This window comes from Cucumis melo, chromosome 3 (genome assembly GCF_025177605.1).
Source record: "Cucumis melo cultivar AY chromosome 3, USDA_Cmelo_AY_1.0, whole genome shotgun sequence".
Classification (NCBI taxonomy): domain Eukaryota; kingdom Viridiplantae; phylum Streptophyta; class Magnoliopsida; order Cucurbitales; family Cucurbitaceae; genus Cucumis; species Cucumis melo.
In genome coordinates, this window is record NC_066859.1 from 6998258 (window position 1) to 7018103 (window position 19846).

The 19846-nt window shown below is 33.5% G+C and overlaps 1 protein-coding gene and 2 long non-coding RNA genes across 3 annotated transcripts; 1 reads left to right on the forward strand and 2 right to left on the reverse strand.

Annotated features, from left to right (window-relative positions):
• The first annotated feature begins 136 nt into the window (after positions 1-136).
• LOC127148648 (uncharacterized) lies at positions 137-1559 on the forward strand. Its single transcript, XM_051082843.1, has 2 exons — positions 137-908; positions 1450-1559. Exons 1-2 carry the CDS (start codon positions 137-139, stop codon positions 1557-1559), a joined length of 882 nt encoding a protein of 293 aa, XP_050938800.1.
• A 2813-nt stretch (positions 1560-4372) lies between these two features.
• LOC127148580 (uncharacterized) lies at positions 4373-7543 on the reverse strand. The gene is made up of 2 exons (XR_007819682.1): positions 7065-7543; positions 4373-4756 (listed from the first exon to the last, which is right to left on the reverse strand). It is a non-coding gene; the product is annotated as an uncharacterized LOC127148580 (long non-coding RNA).
• Positions 7544-17687: 10144 nt separating this feature from the next.
• LOC103485683 (uncharacterized) lies at positions 17688-18992 on the reverse strand. The gene is made up of 3 exons (XR_001762123.2): positions 18704-18992; positions 18116-18184; positions 17688-17969 (listed from the first exon to the last, which is right to left on the reverse strand). It is a non-coding gene; the product is annotated as an uncharacterized LOC103485683 (long non-coding RNA).
• Positions 18993-19846: the final 854 nt, after the last annotated feature.

A 19846-nucleotide genomic window follows, 5' to 3' on the forward strand; every position in this document is an offset into this window, starting at 1 on the left:
TAACAATTTTGAGAAAATTTCTAGAGCAACTACTACATATCAAGCATGGCAAATTTTGGAGAACACGTATAAAGGAGTAGATCGAGTCAAGAAGGTTCGCCTTCAAAAATTGAGAGGTGATTATGAATCACTACATATGAAGGAGTCTGAATCAGTTTCAGATTATACGTCAAGATTGCTAGCAGTAGTAAATGAAATGAAAAGATTTGGCGAGACAATAAGCGATGAGCAAGTAGTAGAAAAGATACTTCGCTCATTGGATGAAAAAATTAATTTCATCGTTGTAGCTATTGAAGAATCAAAGGATTTGAGTACAATTTCCATTGATCAACTTATGGGTTCTTTACAAGCCCATGAAGAGAAGCTTCTTAAGAAGAACAAGCAGATGATTGAGCAACTTTTTCAGTCAAAGTTGAAATTAAAAGACAAGGAAGGCAGTCTAGAAAAAGGAAATCGAGGTCGAGGACGTGGTGATTTCAAAGATCGAGGTCAAGGAAGCTACGGTCAAAGAAAATTTGATGAGAGTAATTCAAACTTAAATTCATCAAGAGGTAGAGGAAGACAACATTATTCGAGGTCAAGTTGGAAAGGATCAAATAATGACAGGAGATATGACAAAAGACAGGTTGAATGTTATAATTGTCATAAATTCGGCCATTATTCTTGGGAATGCAGAAATAGAGTTGAAGAAAATGCAAATTATGCTGAGAAAGATGAAGAAAGCAGTGATTCCTCATTGTTTCTAGCATGCAAAGGTGCAGAAACATGTGAAAACAGTGCATGGTATCTCGATAGTGGTGCAAGCAATCACATGTGTGGAAGTAAATCAATGTTCGTTGAACTTGATGAATCTGTTGGTGGCGATATCGTATTTGGTGATGCCACAAAAATTCCAGTTAAAGGAAAAGGTAAAATTTTGATCAATTTAAAGAATGGGAAGCATGAGTTTATCTCTAATGTTTATTATGTGCCTAATATGAAGAACAACATTTTGAGTTTGGGGCAACTCTTAGAGAAAGGCTATACTATTTTGATGAAGGATTAAAATCTTTTGATAAGAGATAATCATGACAAAATTATTGCTAAAGTGCAAATGACAAAAAATAGAATGTTTTTATTAAACATTCAAACTGATGTTGCTAAATGTTTAAAGTCATGTTTGAAACATCCCAATTGGATTTGGCACTTGAGATTTGGGCATTTGAACTTTGATGGCTTAAGATTATTAGCCAGGAAGAACATGGTAAAAGGATTGCCATATGTCAAACATCCAGATCAACTTTGTGAAGGTTGTCTTCATGGCAAACAATCAAGGAAGAGTTTTCCACAAGAATCATCTTCGAGAGCAAGGAGACCACTGGAGTTAGTTCACACGGATCTTTGTGGACCGATCAAACAAAGTTCTTTTGGTAAGAATAATTATTTCTTATTATTTATTGATGATTTCAGTCGGAAAACTTGGGTTTACTTTGTTAAAGAGAAATAAGAAGTATTTGGCATGTTCAAGAGATTTAAAGCTCTTGTTGAAAAAGAAAGTGGTTATTACATTAAAGCTTTGAGATCAGACAGAGGAGGTGAATTCACTTCAAATGAATTCAAAACTTTTTGCGCAGAAAATGGAATCCGTCGCCCTATGACAGTTCTATTTACTCCTCAATAAAATGGTGTTGTTGAAAAGAAGAACCGAACAATACTTAACATGGCTTGAAGCATGTTGAAGTGCAAGAAGATGCCAAAAGAATTTTGGGCACAAGCTGTTGAGTGTGCAGTGTACTTGTCAAATCGTTCCCCTACTAGAAGCTTATGGGACAAAACTCCTCAACAAGCATGGACAAGAAGAAAACCATCCATTGGTCATTTGAGAGTATTTGGATGCATGGCTTATGCGCCTATACCTGATCAAAAGCGTAGCAAGCTTGATGATAAAAGTGAGAAAAATGTTTTTGTTGGCTATGATGCAAGCTCAAAAGGCTACAAGCTTTATAATCCTGTTACAAAGAAGACGATCCTAAGCAGAGATGTTGTGTTTGATGAAGAAGCATCATGGAATTGGAATGACGAACCAGAAGATTACAATTTTGTGTTTTTTCCCGACGATCACGATGAGCCTAGTGACATTGCTTCTCCACCAACATCGTCAATCACTCCACAACAAAGCACATCTTCAACATCTGCAAGTTCAAGTGAAGGGCCTCGTGGCATGAGAAGCTTACAAGACATATATGATGAAACTGAAGAGTTAAGCAAAGTTTTAATAACCTTACTCTTTTTTGTTTATTTGGTGACAGTGAACCTTTGAATTTTGAAGAAGCTTCGCAAAATGATAAATGGAAGATTGCTATGGATGAAGAGATAAAAGTCATAAAAAAGAATGATACGTGGGAACTTTCTACTCTTCCAAATGGAAAGAAAGCAGTAGGTGTCAAATGGGTGTTCAAGATAAAAAGAAATGAAAAGGGAGAAGTGGAGAGATACAAAGCAAGATTAGTTGCAAAAGGATATTCTCAAATAAAAGGCATTGATTATGATGAAGTATTTGCTCCCGTTGCTCGTTTGGAAATCATAAGGTTGTTAATTGCTCTTGCTGCACAAAATAATTGGAAGATCTTTCAGATGGATGTCAAATCGGCATTTTTGAATGGATATCTAGAAGAAGTCTACTTAGAACAACCTCCTGGTTATTCTGTGAAACGCCAAGAGGATAAAGTTCTAAAATTGAAGAAGGCATTATACGGATTGAAACAAGCACCAAGAATGTGAAATAGCATAATCAACAAATATTTCCTTGATAATGGGTATTTGAGGTGTCCTTATGAACATTCTCTTTATATTAAGGTTAATGGTCATGGAGATATTTTGGTGGTTTGTTTGTACGTGGATGACTTAATTTTTACAGGAAATTGTGCAAGTATGTTTGAAGATCTCAAGGACGCGATGAAACAAGAATTTGAAATGACAGATATAAGACTAATGTCATATTATCTTGGCATTGAAGTGAAGCAGTCAGAGGAAGGAATTTTCATCTCTCAAGAACGATATACTAGATAAATTCTAGAGAAGTTCAATATGATGAATTCTAAGCCTGTCGCAACTCCGATTGAAACTGGGACCAAACTGTCCAAACATGAAGAAGGAGATGATGTTGATCCTTCATATTTCAAAAGTTTGGTTGGGAGTTTGAGATATTTGACTTGCACACGACCAGATATTCTTTTCAGCGTTGGATTGGTGAGTCGATTTATAGAATCTCCTACAACTACTCATTTGAAAGTGGCAAAGAGAATTCGTCGTTACATCAGAGGTACGCTTGACTATGGGTTGTTTTATTCTTCATCTAAAGAATTCAAGCTTGAAGGCTATTGTGATAGTGACTGGACTGGAGATACTAATGATCGAAAGAGCACTAGTGGGTATGTTTTCTTCATTGGCATACTGCATTTACATGGAGTTCTAAGAAGCAAGCTATTGTGACATTATCCACTTGTGAAGCAGAATACGTTGTTGCAGCTTCATGTGTTTGTCATGCAGTTTGGTTAAGAAATTTGTTAAAGACAGTTGGAATTTTGCAAGTAGATCCAACTATGATTCATGTAGACAATAAGTCAACAATTGCTTTAGCAAAGAATCATGTGTTCCATGATCGTAGCAAACACATTGATACAAGATTTCACTTCATCAGAGATTGCATTTCAAGGAAGGAAGTTCAAGTTGAATATGTGAAGACTGAAGATCAAATTGCAGATATTTTTACGAAGCCACTCAAAGTTAATGTTTTTAACAACTTAAGAACTTTGCTTGGAGTTTTTCAAAACAAAAAACATGTTTAAGGGAGGATGTTGAAAATTAAACATGTTTTAAATAAATAAGTTATATGTGAGTTAATTTATGTAAGTTAGAGAAGGATCACTAGAAGAATTTTGGCCTTTAATGTCGGTTTAAAACCGACATTAAAGGCCTTTAATGTCACTTGGCAACCGACATCTTTGTGAGCGTTATTAAAGGCCTTTAATGTCGGTTGGGCTTTAATGTCGGTTTAAAAACGACATTAAAGGCCTCTTTAATGTCGGTTTAAAAACGACATTAAAGGCCTTTAATGTCAGTTTTCAACCGACATCTTTGATGGTGTTATTGAAGCCCTTTAATGTCGGTTGGGCTTTAATGTCGGTTTAAAAACGACATTAAAGCCCTCTTTAATGTCGGTTTGTCAGTTTTCAACCAACATCTTTGATAGTGTTATTGAAGCCCTTTAATGTCGGTTGAACTCTGATATGTCGGTTTTATTCATTTTTACAAATTTATTTTTATTTAATTGTTACATTATTGTCCTATAGACCGACATTGGGTCAATGTAGATTTTTCACACGCCAACAAATCAATGAAATTCATATTATGTTAGAAACTATAACATTTGTCTTTTACATTTGAATACACAAAATAAAATATTAATATTATGTTTATATATACAATTCTACAATAGTACATGAAAAAAGATTCTAATACAAGAATTAAATAATTAAAAATCCTAAATGCCTTCTCAGTCTTCAATTTTCAACGGTCGCTTGACCATTTCTACACAATCGCTTAGCTTTCAACCAAAGTTGTATTCTGTCCTCCACTTCAAAGTTGCTTTCAACATTTTAGTTGCCTTCTTCACATTCCAGTTTCTTGCTCTTAGATATCTCAAAACGGATGGATCCGAACAGTAAATTGATGATTTGCCCGACAAGGGTCCTAAAAGCCTTCGCACCTCACATATCTGTAAAGGATGAAATAAAGGAAAACTGTAAGAGTCAAGCAACTAAAAAATGGCAGCATTTCAACCTTCTTCGTCTCTAGATTAGCAGCAATTAACAGTTGCACTGGTATGAAGAGGCTAAAAGAGGCTGTAACTGTCAGAAATACCTTCATATGCTGTTCTTCTGATAATATAACTTTCTCACAACCCTTTGAAGGAGGTACCTCTAAATTTAAAGACATGGTTTTTGAATTATGCACCTGGCCAAAAAACAAATTTCAGATTTAAGCAATCTCCAGAATTCCAAGACTCAATACCAGTTTGTACCACATTTTTTAATTCAAACTACCCAACAAAGAGAGCATGTATGTTGTATCTCAATAACACTTATCAATATGGCAAAAGATGATGCATGAACCGAAAATAACAAAAGAAGCATCTAAGAGGCACGCACAAGAAGGGAGATCACTACTCACCCACAAACTATAAAGCTTGAGAGATCTGATGAAAGGATTTAGAACACTTTTGATTTCTAGTTTTTTAAGCTTCAATATAAAAAATGTTAACTATCACAATTTAAACAGTTCTTGCAACTTATTATCATGATCAAGATTATAAATCATAAGGACTCAAAAACTTTCAACTACTGATATCCAATATTGCACTAAACAGTTGGAAAATTCATCAATTCCAACTTTTCTTAGAAAATTAAACTTAGATATTGACAAAGTGCCACCTCTTATGCTCCCATTCAACTGACTAATAATGCCTTCACTATCCACAACATGAAGAGGTTTTCTTTCAGTCGTTAAAAGGAGAAGTGGGTGCCCTATGTTGTCTGGTTTCCAACATCAACCTCAAAATGACATAGTTAAGTCTCCATTCTCAGTACAGGGGATGGAAAGCTAAACCATATATGAAAAAAAAAAGAAAAAAAAAAAGAAAAGCAATCTTCCTTCAGATATTTGATCTAGCATCCAAAAATGACGAAGGAAACTTCAGAAAATTAGAGATACAAACCCATACAACCTCATAAAGCTAGGCAAAGGTATGATAAATCAAAGTTCAACAATTCAAGCAAAAAAAATTTACCAAATCAGTGAAAGGACAGAAAACAAATCCAAAATATTTGGTTCTAAAAATCCAAAATATTATTTTCATCCAAACTCTGTGGTCCCCATTCTCTATTCTTATCTTTCCTGCCCTTTCCTTTCCTTTCCTTTCCTTTCCTTTCCTTTCCTTTCCTAAATTAATCGCATCCCCCATCCTCATCCCCTTCTCCTTCTCCTTCTCCTTCTCCTTCTCCTTCTCCTTCCCCTAAATCATTTCTTTTCTTCACCAAATTACTTCTCTTTTCTAATCTTAATTATTTCATTACAACTACACCCTCCTACAAGATTTTGCAATATCCACCTTCTTTTTTTTTCTTTTCTTTTCTTTTCTTTATATATATATATTTTTAAAAAAGACTATACCAATTAATATGATGATATAAGAAAGGGCATAGCAACAAATGAAAGGGGACTTTTCGGTGGGAAATAAAATATTAATTCCAAGTAGAAGATTACAAAAAAAAGTTAGAAAAAGAGCATGGAAATGGATTGATTAAGTTAATTAATAAAGGATTAAGGAGTGAATGAGTTTGTTTGTTTGATTGATGATGTAATTAAGGTTTTTGGTATTAAGAGGGAAACGGCGGATGGGGCCATTGGGGAGGGGATTTGGTAAAGGGTCACAATCAAACGGCACGCCACCAACAATACGATATGATCAATGCTTTCCCTTTACAATTTACATTATATTTTCTCTCATTTTCATCCCCCCACCCCTCCATTCCTCTTATTAATTGCTCCAAATCTATATCTATCTAATGCTCTCTCTCCCTCATTCTCAATACCCACGCTCCTCCTCCAGCAAATACTTAAAACACATAACAAACGCTTTAACCCATGACATTTAAGCCATGGCATTGTCCGATGTGCACTCAAAATCAAATAACAACAAAAACTTCTATTTTAGTTGCTCTAATAATTAACAAACATCAAAGAACATTGATGGTATGGGATCCAACCCAACAAATCTTTTTAAAATAAACCCCTAATATAAAGCTTTCCCTAATAAGATGACTTTTTCTTTCCCTACACTGCTTGACTAAAACAAAATATGAAAGGATGATGAAGATATCCCAAGATTGCACTTGTTTGAAAAAATCCAAAAAAAAAAAAAACAAACCCAGTTCGTTCTATGAAGCCAACAAAAGAAAAAAAAACAAGAAAACGAAGAGAATTCTAAGCTAAAGACAGCAAAAACCCATTTCAAAGAAATTTACCTGATTGAAGGAGATGACATCCGACCGGAATCGGGTACGCTCGCCTTTATCACAGTTGATGGAAGTAGGAACATTAGGGACGACAACGCCAGCCGGAAGTACAAGGTCTCTACTTCGAATGAAGTATCAGCTTAGACCCCGATGGACCCGGCTTGCAAGAAGACAATCGCAAATCGTTACAGAGATCGTAGCCGAAGCCGATAACTGAAACCGCTTTCTCGACGGCTGATTGAGGATTGAACCGGTTGATGTTGAAAGACATTTCTCAACGACGGACAAACACCAAAATTTCGTCGAATTGGATGGAATACCTTTAGGGTTTTGATGGAAAGGGGAAAAGGTTTAGGGTTTTGATGGAAAGGGGAAAAGGCGACGACTAAAGAGGAAAAAGAAGAGAGGAGGAGAATTTATATAGAGAGAGGAAACTTGATTTTTTACCAAATTAAAAAAAATAAAAAAGAAATTACAAAGGGGCTTTAATGTCGGTTTTCAAAAGGGGGTCGTTTAATGTCGGTTTTAAACCGACATTAAAGCTCCTTCTTTAATGTCGGTTTAAAACCGACATTAAACATCCGCTTTTTGAAAACCGACATTAAAGCCCATTTTTCATTTTTTCCACCCGACATTAAAGGCCAGATTTGTTGTAGTGGATGTGAGTTAAAAATGTTAGAGTTAATTTAGTAATAGTTTCACCTTAGTTAAATGTAGGATTTAATTTGTTGTGTTTAATTGTGATATGAGTTATTCTTATGACAATCCTATAAATAGGATTGAAATGTTGTAATCTAAATCATCCAAGTGTGAGTTGAATACACACAACAAGTCTTTCAAAAGGTTTTTGTTTTCTATCAAATATTCTCTTTGGTGATTATTTATTTGGGGTGTTCATCAAACGCTTCCAACAGAGTTAGCTCGACAGCAAAACAACGCTAGTACCAGATCTCGTCATCATGCGCCCACTGCAATCTTGCCTCTATCCAAAAAACACATATTAACAAGAGGTTGAATATATAAAATATTTAGTAAATAAGGGCCATGCTTTGCAATCACATATACATTGAATGTCTTATATATAACTAGTGGAACCTACTACATATATTAAATCTTAACATGGATGACTATCTGAGTAAACAATTTGAGCCATCCCCTATTGTAGGTATGAAGAATCCATACGGAGTTGTTTGATCGCTTTACCCTAGTTTTCATTTAAGAATTAATTCACAGAGCAAACATACACAGAGAAGTTAAGCATGCTTTCTACGGGGAAAAATGAAGGAAGATCGATTACCTTTGTGAAATAATTCCTCGAAATATTCTCCCGGTCACCCATAAAAGTACAGCAAGGTCAAGGCACTTCCAAAAGATCTTCTCTGCTATTTTCTTGGACAATGGGGTTTGTGAGAACCTTGTGAAAGAGAAAGGAATTCAACAGGAGGCAGAGATCTTGAAAAGTGAAATAGTAGTAAATTCCTAGTCGTTGCTTTTAGTTAACAACTATAGAAATAGTTAGAGAAACAATAAGAGAAATAACATAGAAAGCTTTGTTAACCCAGTTCGGTAAAACCCATCTACATTTGAAGAACTTTTAGCTCAATTAAGTAGATCTTGTTAAGATTCAAACAAGGGTAAAACTTTCAATAAACTCGAAGAGACTCCTTCTAGAATTAGTACTCTTTTTAGTTATTTATAAAAACTAAAAATAATCAAGTTGCATCTCAATTATATTCGAATCTAATGAAGATAAACAAACTTCATCTGAAGTAGATGAGCATAAATCAACTAACTTAATCTTCTTTAGATCTCTTATCAATAAGGTACTTGAATCAACTATGAAGATATCAATCTTCATGAAATATCTAAGAAGGTAATTTCTTACCTTTGTAAAGACCACTTACAAGAAATTGGAATCTCTCGATGCAGAAAAAAGCATCGCTGAAAGGAACTTCGAAAATAGAGCCTCCCCGACGTCGTAAGATACATGTCGAGACGACTATTTCCAACCTCGTGATTTAAGACGTTGGGGAAAGGAAAATTAATATTTAATTATTGCATTTTCTTCGATGCGATGCATATAGACGTCAGAAACGTGGTGGTCATTCCTAACGTAAACATTGACCACGTCGGGAAAAAGAAAACAATTAAATAATTATTTTTTGTTTCCACGATGCCATGTAGGTGACGTTGCGGAAGGTGATACCTATTCTCGATGTCATAAGTAAAACATCGGGAACAGTTCCACCTATTCCTGACATTTTACTTATGACGTCAAGAAAAAGGGGTCTCCTGACGTACTTGATGTGTGTTGAGAGTTTCCCTAAAAAAAATCTATTTCAGTTCTGTAATTCATAGAATTGAAAAGAGAAGGCCTAGAGAGTTCAGAGAGAGAGACCAAGAAGGAGAAAACTCCATGCTGTGGCTTGTCATCATCCTAGTCCCATCGTTCGTCGTCGTCTGTTGTTGCCACTTTTCATTCTGATAAGTGGTTTAGTTAGTTATGGTTTTGTTTTAGTGTTGGTTTAGATAATTAGCACTACTACAAAACTGGGTTTACTTGACGCTTTTTACCTGTCAAGTATTGGTTTACTTGACGCTTTTCAATGTGTCAAGTAATCCAGTGCCAAGAATAAAAGAGGTTTACTTGATAGTTTTTAAGCGTCAAGTATAAGTATATACTTGACATGTAAAAAGCGTCAATTATATAATTATACTTGACAGTTTTTATGCGTCAAGTAATCCGATGTCAAGAATATGGAAGTTTTTTCTTTCGAAAATTTTTAAGTGTCAAGAATAAACAATCCTTGACACATTTTCCATGTCAAGACTTATTTTTCTTCTTTCAAATGAAAAATTGTACATTTTGAAATATCCATATAATTATATTGTACACCTGTTTTGAAGTCCATTTGCACACATATAAGTAAAGCCTTTGAGATTACACAAAGTTGGTAAACTACGCATATTAATTGAACAATTGAATCAACACAAACTTTCTGTCAAAGAACTAGTATTTTAACAAATTGCATATATCATTGAACCATACATATAGTTGGTCATTACCTACTTAATTACAATAGCAAAAACTTCTACCATATGAAGAAATTGTTTAACCTAGCTCTATGCCTAACATGAAAAATCTTAAAGTCCGTAAAATGTAAAAATGTGGAAAAGCTAACTTTTGGTCTATGCTCCGGATTCTTTCATAACATTCCCTTAAGAAGTGTTTACCTGCATGTAGAAAAGAGCAAGGGTTTCAACATTAGACTGCACAATAAATCAAGAATTAAGTCATCCCAATGTACGAAGTTAGTTCTTTAAGCATATTACCTCTTCATTAAGAAAATGTGCAACTATGGTCATGAATGTAAAATAATATATAAATAAACCTTTCAGAAATCTAAAACAGCAAACTTTATCCACTCTTATCTAGTCTCGTTCTATTGAATAGTTTTGTCAATGACTTAAAAGAGAAAGTTGGCTTATTTAGCTAGAACATGGATAAGAAAGAAAAAGATATGAAATTTTTTCTATAGTAGTGAATACTAGAAAATATTCATTCTCAACAATATTGTCATTAAAGGATTCCAAAGACAGACAAATTTGAGTAAAATATCCAAAATGATCATAGATGCTTGAGATCAACATATCTGGTTGTTGCTTTTCTGCTAGTCTCTATAGCTAATTAAATTTATACAGGATATGCAAGTATGCCAATGCACATGCAATAAGATCTTAAAACAATTTGAGTTTACAAAAGCTAAAAGAAAAGAAATAGCCATGTGCATTTCTCACTAATAAAAGCATTCAGATCACTACTAGAAAAAGAGGCTTTCTTGACGGTTTTTGGAAAAAACGTCAAGAAAGGGGTGGTTTAATAGGAAAACCGTCAAGAATTTTTATGAAAAGGCGGAGGGTAGTCAATTTTCAGCTTTCTTGACTGTTTAAAACCGTCAAGAAATATTCTTGACGGTTTTAAACTGTCAAGGATTATCTTCTAAATTCTTGACGTTTTTAAAACGTCAAGAATTTTTATAAATTCGACATTCTTAACGTTTTTCAAACGTCAAATAATATGTAGTTATCCTTGACGTTTTAAAAACGTCAAGTAATATCGATTTCCAAATCCTATTCTCTCAACTACGTGCCCTAGTGCCCACCATCGTACATCGACGATTCCAACTCCCTCCACCACCGTAAGTTCGTGACCCCACCTCTGCCGACGTGACTCGGTCCAAGTTGACATCCGCTCTCCCATTTCACTCTAAAACTAAGACGAAGTATCCAATAATTTATGCTCGTCTTGACGATTCTAAGAACTCGGCTAATCAGCAACTCAATCTCTCTATCCTCCGGTTCACATTCAGTATCTCTCTCTTTCTCTTGAATGTGTGCTTTCTATAGGAATTTGAAGATTTGGGAACAAGTAATTTTTTCTGTGTAACATTTCGTTGTAATATGATGTTAGGGATTTCTGGGTTATTGGTGGTTTGCAAGTTCCTTACTATCTTGATAAAGCTTCGGGGTGAGGATTGAAAATTTCTGAGCTGAAAAACTGTACAAATGTTTGGTATATGTTTGTTTCTTTTCTTGTTGATTCTTCTCTTCGTTTTCTAATTCTCTTTTAAAGAATTTTTTTTCTTTTGCCTCATTATTGCCTTTAAGAGTGCAATTCACTTATTTTCTCCTTTGTTCTGTCTCTTCACTTTTGTTTTTTTATTTAACATCTCTTGTCGTTCTTTATTTCTGTTTTTTTAAGTTCAACAATTGGGACTAGGGGAGGTTCAAACTTAGTACACTCATAGGATGGTTGAACTTTTTTTTTTTTTTTTTTTTTTTTGGCTGTTGTTCTACTGCTATTGTTAAAAATTTGGATCTTATATTTCGTTTCTGAGATTGGATGTATAATTTATTTTTTTGGATGGTTTTAAATATCTTCACCCTTTTGTCTGTGTTTGGTTTGTCTTTTATAGTTAATAACATTATTTTTAATCTTGTAGTTTAAGCTTGCTAATTTTGCGTCGGGTATGTTGTTTTGTTTCACTTTAATTATATTATTATTATTATTGGTTCTGTACAAATTATGGTTTGTATGGTGTTTTTTACTATGTTCATTTTATTTGTTCCATTTTTTTCCAATTTTTTTCTTATTGTGTGGTATTTTTTTAGCTTCACCTCTTTTTATACTATATTTTCATGTACGCTATTGTTTAGTAGGTCGATTTGTTGGGTATTGTACATGTAGTTGCTGATTATTTTCTATTGTGAGGACGATGGATCCTATTGTTTTATGACTAGATGAATAGGTCGTTTGGTAATTTTTTTAATTTATTTAATTTTATAATTTGAGAATTTGAGTTTATTCATTTATTTGTTTTTGTCTTCATTTATTTATCTGTACAAATTTGTTTGATACGAAATTTAACTAAACATTTGTAAGAAGGGAAAAAACTGTATGGGGAGAAAGTCTATCTATTTGGGTCTACAGAACGTAAGCAATTTAAAATTGGAGCCTTCCTTTTGTCTTTCATCTCTCAGAGAATCTGAACAATTATATGCATTTATTCTTTTGTGGTTTTCTATTATGCAGCATAATTTGTTCCCTTCAAGGGAGAACGTGAAGTTATCTACATTCCTATGGTTGTGACTATAAGTTGTTCAGTATATTGATTATAATGTGGTGTTTAGGAATTTCAGGGTTATTGGTGGTTTGCTGCAGAAATCCATAAAAACTATTTCTGCTGTTGACATGGCAAATGACAAAGAGGAGAGGTGACAGAAAGGTCATACGTAAGTCCCTTTTTTTCTTTTGGTTGGTAATTTAGGTTCTCACCTTCCATGTTTAACGTTGGATACTGACATGTACATTTTCGATGCTGAAATAAAGATACAAAAGAGTAACCAGGCTGGTGTAGCGACCCTCGGTTGCCTCCTTGTGCTGCGTAATTTTTCTCTTTCACAATTTTGGTTCTCCTTTAGTTGGATATATTAATACCAGACCACCTTTTAATTATTCTTGAATTTAGTCCTCTAGAAGCTTTTCTACACATTTGAATCTCTTTTTTATGAAGACTTGTAAGATAGAGTTTAGAACTACTTACCGGTGGCAATTTAGTCATATTATATCTTCACAAGTTTAGATCACTGGTTTCGTACATCACAAGTTTGTAGAAATCATGGCCCCTGTATTTTCTCATGAAGCTTGGCGATGTGTGTGGCATTTGATTCAGGTATACTGTTACTCCATGAGGTTACTTAGAATTTGACTTTCTACCTTTGGGATAGCCTAGAAACAAACATTTTTTCTCTTTTGATTGTACTTATGGCTTGTAGTGCATTGTTTGAGATCTTTGATTTAATAGTTCATTGTTACTTAGAATTTGAAACTATCATTTTTTTAATGATAGTTTTTACTAGTTCAATTTTTAATGTCACAAGTGTTGGAAACATGAGTCTCAAATGGAAAGATATATAAGCCAAAGAACATAGAAAAGAAAGAACTTGTTGACTGCTACATAATCATTGCAGTGAAAATTAGATGCAAACAAATTGATCTTAATATTCATAAACAATTTGAATTACATTATGGAGATTGGAGAAAATGATTAGTTGAGTAGAAAAGCAGCCTTACAATAAAAGTATGCTGCTGTTTACTTGCACCATAACTCTTCTTTATTACCTTCTCTGCTACATTTCTCTTCCCTGTGAGCCCTCTATGCCTAGTTACTTTATCAAACCTATTAAGAAGTAAACTACAAGAATTAGAAGTATAATCCAAAATATATAACATAAGAATAATGGTGGAAGAGTAAGTTGTTTGGGTACTTTGCATAAACTTTCTGAGTGAACAGAACAGTTTTCCCCTACAAACATCATCTGGATTGATGTTTTAGTTGAATAATTACAGCCACTAAAAGAGATCAAAGATCAAACAAATAAAAATACTATGACAAATGAACAAGCACTCACTAGTACAATTGACAAGGAAGGATGACCTCAGATATTGACCTTCACCATTTCCATCTTTCAACCTAAGATAGGGGGGATAAGCAAATACGTTCCGTTAATAGTAGTTGTACCGGATACGAATTGTACATTTAATTCTTTTTGAAGGATCATATTGGTGGTATATGATTCTTTCAAACTCCCCTCTCTTTTTGCTTAATAAGTTCGATATAATGGTGCAACTTTGCAGAAGCTCAGAAAGAATACAATAGAAGTGCCATTAGTTTGAATTAATATTGAACTAGAGTAATTAATCAATTATTACAATGGAATTGTTTACCTGATAGGGTGTATTTATTTGTTTTAAAGTAGCGCCAAGGAGAAGTTAAGTTAATTATAGTAAGTTCATCACAAAACAAATCTTTGTAATCAAAACTATTATTTCATTGACTCTTCACATCATTTTTGTAAAGCAGATGATGTGGCTATGGTGGGACTATGTTCTTAGTCTAAGTTTAAAGGCTAATCACTACTACTCAAGGTCAAATTTATCTACCTTTCTTCCTCTTGTTTCTCTTTTTTTCCTCATATATAACCCGTAAAACTCTTGAAGTATCTCTTAAGGATTTGTAATAGCATAATTTGGATATGACCTCTCCAAGTACACTAATGATTCTAACTTCCTTATTAAATCTTTTGTGAAGCATATTAAGTTGAATTTGTTTTGTGACTAATGTCTACGAGCATGTTCAAGCAAGAGCATGATTTTGGTATATTCTTGAGCTTTCTATGGAATCCTGTATTTTTATAATCTTTTTTTCAAATCAAAATCATATATGTTTTTGTTCTTTTGTTTTTTGTTTGTTTTTTTTTTTCTTCAGATAAGAGACATGCTGAGGCTGCCCGGATTAGAGAAAAATACCTAGACAAAATTTCGGTAAGATTTATGACTTTTTTTGTTGGTTATTTTGTATTCAATTTAGATTTTTTTGATGTTTGTGTACTGAATTTTGAGGTATAGGTTTGAAGCTTTCATTTGTGTTATTGTTGAATCTTCTTTTTTTCATTTCTATTTTTGTTTACAATTTGAATTTTAAAATGAAGATATAATGCTTAAAATATTAAAGAGGGATCAAGCTGGGTCATTTAGTTTGTTTGGAGAGCGAGTGTGTCACTTAAACACTTTTTAGGAACCTCTTTTACATGAATTATGTTACATGATGTGTTTTATTTAGTTGGTGGATTGTGTTACTCTCTTTAGTTTTTGGTTCTCAAGCTTCAGTTTGATCATTTTAATCTCTTGTAGAGTGTTGAACCTACTTTGTAACTCTTAAAAACTATTGTGTTTTTATTAGGTCTTGCACCAATATCCGGTCGATCTATTGTAGTGATGAATTTATCAAGAAAGTAATTGATGTTTGATTAGTGACAAGACTTGTTGTAATTTCGTTATTCACGACAATACCTTGTTGTATTTAGTTTCTTTGTAAAAATATATTACCAAGATTTAGTTTCTATTTTGCTTGTATTTGTCCCTTTAGGGAAATTCGATAGATTTCGTGTACTCAGTTTCTTTGTAAAAATGTTATCTATGTTATTGTTATATATGAAAGTTCTAATATTTGCAAAGTTTTGGAAATGATATGGTGAAAAATTTTATTTGATAAATATTATCGTTTATATCTATTTATGGAACAATTGTTGGACCAGTATATAGGACCAATTGGAGCATAATACAGGAACAAAAATATAAATAGATTACAATTAAAAAATAGAAAATTGCTTGACGGTTTTGAAATGTCATGAAAAAAAGCTTTCTTGACGGTTTTAAAATGTCGTAAACAACGACATTCTTGACGGTTCCTAAATGTCATGAAAAAACATTCTTGACGGTTTTAAAATGTCATAAATATTCGTATTCTTGACGGTTTCTGTCATGCATACTCACATTCTTGACGGTTTTAAATTGTCATTAACACTTATACTCTTGACGGTTCTAAACTGTCATGAAAAATTGAATACTTGACAGTCATAAACTGTCAACGTTCACCATTCTTGACGTTTTTAGCAACCGTCAAGAACTTTGTCTTTCTTGACACTGGATTCAATGACGGTTTTAAAACTGTCAATAATAATCATTCTTGACAGTTTAAAACCGTCAAGAGAGTCTGTTTTTGTAGTAGTGGATATTTCTACTACAACACCAACACCTTTTGTTGATGAATGGTGACTAGTGCTTCTAGACTGGCTCTTTTATAGCTAAAAGTAAAGAAGGTAACCATTTAACAGTGAGAATTGAAAAAAAACTACCCCCATACCATAAGTACATACCCGAGAAGGCAGCAACAATCGACGAGTGATAGATAATGAATCCTAATGGTAACAAAAATGGACAACTTAACAATAAGCACTAAGTATATCATTTTAACTATGAAAACCATCTAAAAATTTTGAAAAAGTATCTGGTCAAAAGAGTGTAACAAGGTCTAAATTATTGGGAGCACACCATACTATTTTGTATGGCTTTAGACTTTCAGAGCACCACATAAATTCTGATCTTTCAAAAACTAAAGGGAGAGATCAATAAGCAACGAATTATGTATAGAGCATGATTCACTAATTTTTCCAACAACCACCCACCTCAACACTCTCCCTAGTCTGCAAGATTTTTTATGGAAAAATATTATAATGGGATAACAATAAATGAAGTTTCTCCCTTAAAAAAAAACTCTTTTCTAGAAAAGAAGAGATCATAAACTCTGTCCTTAACATACAAACATACTCCTCGTTGGCTCATTCTACGAGTGTGACAAGCAATATGTCTAAAGCATAAAAACTATAATTCTATGAAAGAAAAACCCTACATCAATATATAAATGTGCAAAAATGTTTGGAAAGAGAACTTCAAAAAGAAGATTGTAACTATAATCTCTAAAAAAAAATTAAAATCAAATGACTAAACGTAGATGAACTAAAGCCCCACTTAACACTATCCTTTTCAGCTAACAGTAGAATTAAATAAACCTTTAGAAAAACAGATAGCAACTTCTACTGCCAACATTTTGTGGGATCAGCTGCAGAGTTCTAGAGCTTAATGCTAACAAGGGTTACATCCAATTTCTATCTACTAATGGTGTGCTATCTTCCCACACAAGTTTCTTTCAAACAAGCAATTCCCTCCCCCATGACGATCAACCATAGAAGTCTTCACAACTTTCTAAACCCATAAAGCTAATTAATGTATAATAACCAAAAGAAAGGTTTGAACAATAATAGAAGGATCCTCAACAATATCCATTGTCAATTAAATTTCAAGACATTGCATAAATTTACCTCTTTACTGTATCGATTGCCCATGAAGAACAATAAAGTCTTCCGATTCTCAACACCAATGTCACCAATATAAGTATTGATCCTATGTGAGTATGGTACAACAACATCCTTAACTAGCAACAAGTTTTATTTTGTTCTAATAAAATTCAACAAGAAATAAAAATTACAACAAAAATACAACTTTTTCTCTAAAAATTAAATCAAATATTATGCTTACCCCAAAATGGTAAAGACCCAAAAGTAAAAATTACAGCATTTGCATCCTCCACAATGTTCTCTATGTATCTTCTTAGAAGGGTTAATTGCTTGACCCAATTTTTAACAATATAGAATATAAGAGAAATGAATAAGGACAAGAACTTCATGACATAAATGGAAGTAAATAACAACAACAAGAACAAAGCCCAAAAGTCCCATAAGAATAAAAATAAAAGACTATAGAAGTGAAACAAATTGTATACGATTTTATCTTGAGATGTTATTAAAAGGGATCCAAAGAATACTGTCACAGCAAGTGGTGAGGCAGCTCCTTCTCTGGCAGCACCCGTTCTTCTGATGGTGGGAAGACTCGTTCAATGACCTTAGGCGCCTATCTTGTATTGTAGCCATTGTATCCTCGAACCACCACATCGGCTTAATTACATTTAAACAAATGAAAAATCATTTATATTCCTAATAAATCATTATCATTAGAAAGTGGTATGATCAAACATATTCATCTTCTCTTCAGAATATCAAAACACAATATTTGATAGGTTCCCATGGTATTTGGTGTTTACCCGTGGTATTAGTTTAGTAGATTCCTCACTCCAATTCTGATATGAACCCTCCTACTTCTACGCCTTCTTCTGTAAACACGGAACATACTGAATCACCAGCATCAAAAGACTAATTTTACTCGATGGAAGATAAAAAAGTTTACTAAGTAGCACAAGAAGTAGATACTTTACAACTTCAACAATGTCTCATTTTCAATAAGCGAAATCCTTCTCCAATCATAAATTTCATATTCTCTACAGTATCAGTTATCAAAGTGAGACAAGATTGGAATAGGCGCTTCAAATTGTTCTCAGCAAAACCTTTCTTTGTTCTCGAAGAGACGAGGAGATTAGAAGCTACTTGAGCTAAAGCAACGATGGGGGAGAAAGGACTTACCCGACTTGACGACCGAAGGGTAAATTGTAAGCCATTACTTTAAGCCCTAGCATTGAACCTGTCTAACCCTCGAGCACCACTACTTTAAGTTCAAATTATGACCATTACTGGAATGATTTTAACTAATTTATGAATTTTCCAACAAAAAAAAGTGCAGATTATGTTAAATGTGTAGATTAAAACAATAAAGAAATAAATAATGAGCTAATAACCTGTTAATGGCGGCAGACTGGACTGAAAAGGGCAGAAACGACGGCGGCGGCTTGTGAATGGCGGCGAACAAACGCAACTTTTCTTGAGTGGCGGCTTGCGACGAACGGTGGCTTGCGAGGGACGACGAACACAACGTGCAAACGAAAGGGACGACGAAGGAATGGCCAGACGGAAAAGACGGCACAACGGCGACAGACAGAAGAGAGGATGAACGCAACAGGCAGACGGAAGAGACGACAAACGAATTGGCAGACGAAAGAGACGATGAACGTTGCACACGGCTACTGTCTTCGATCGTGAAAAAAATTGGGTGTAGTTGTTTGTCTTGGATTGTGAATTAAAAATATGGGGGAAAAGTTAGGGCTTTTTTATAAAATTTGGGGGAAAAGGGAAAATTTGGAAAAGTTCAATTAAAAGAGGTAAAAATTATTGAAAAATATGTATTACTTGACATTTAAAAAATGTCAAGTAATTAAAATAAATCTGGACACTTTTAACCTGTCAAATATTTATAACAAAAAAAAAAAAAACAAAAATGAGTTTTTGCAGTCTTTTTTATTATTGACGCTTTTTTATATTACTTGACAGTTTTTATAAATATATATTATCAAAACATCAAGTAAACTCAGTTTTGTAGTAGTGTAGTTTTAGGATTTAGGTTTCAAATTAGTTTTAGGATTTAGATTTTGAAATAGTTTTAGGATTTATATTTTGAATTAGTTTTAGGTTTTAGTATTGAATTTGAATTTGGAATGTTTTTATGATTTAAGATTGATGTTGAGATTGAAATATAGATTGAATTTGAATTTGAATTCGAATATTTGAAAATTTGCTAGGGGTTATATTGAATTTGAGGAGGTTATATTAAATTTGGGGTAGGGGTGGTTAGATTGAATTTGAGCCTGAATTTGAATTTGAATTTGAACATTTGAAAATTTGTGAGAGATTATTGAATGTGAGAAACAAGGGTTTATATTGAATTTAGGGTCTGTAATGGTTTTAAAATTACTTTAATTTGTGGTTGAGATTTGTTCTAGCTATCCTGCAGTTATGGTAGCTTTTAGTTCAAACTTAATTTTTTATTTGTGACTAGTTTTGTTTGCTGAAAATATTAGGTAGCCTGTAAAGATTGAAGTAATTTG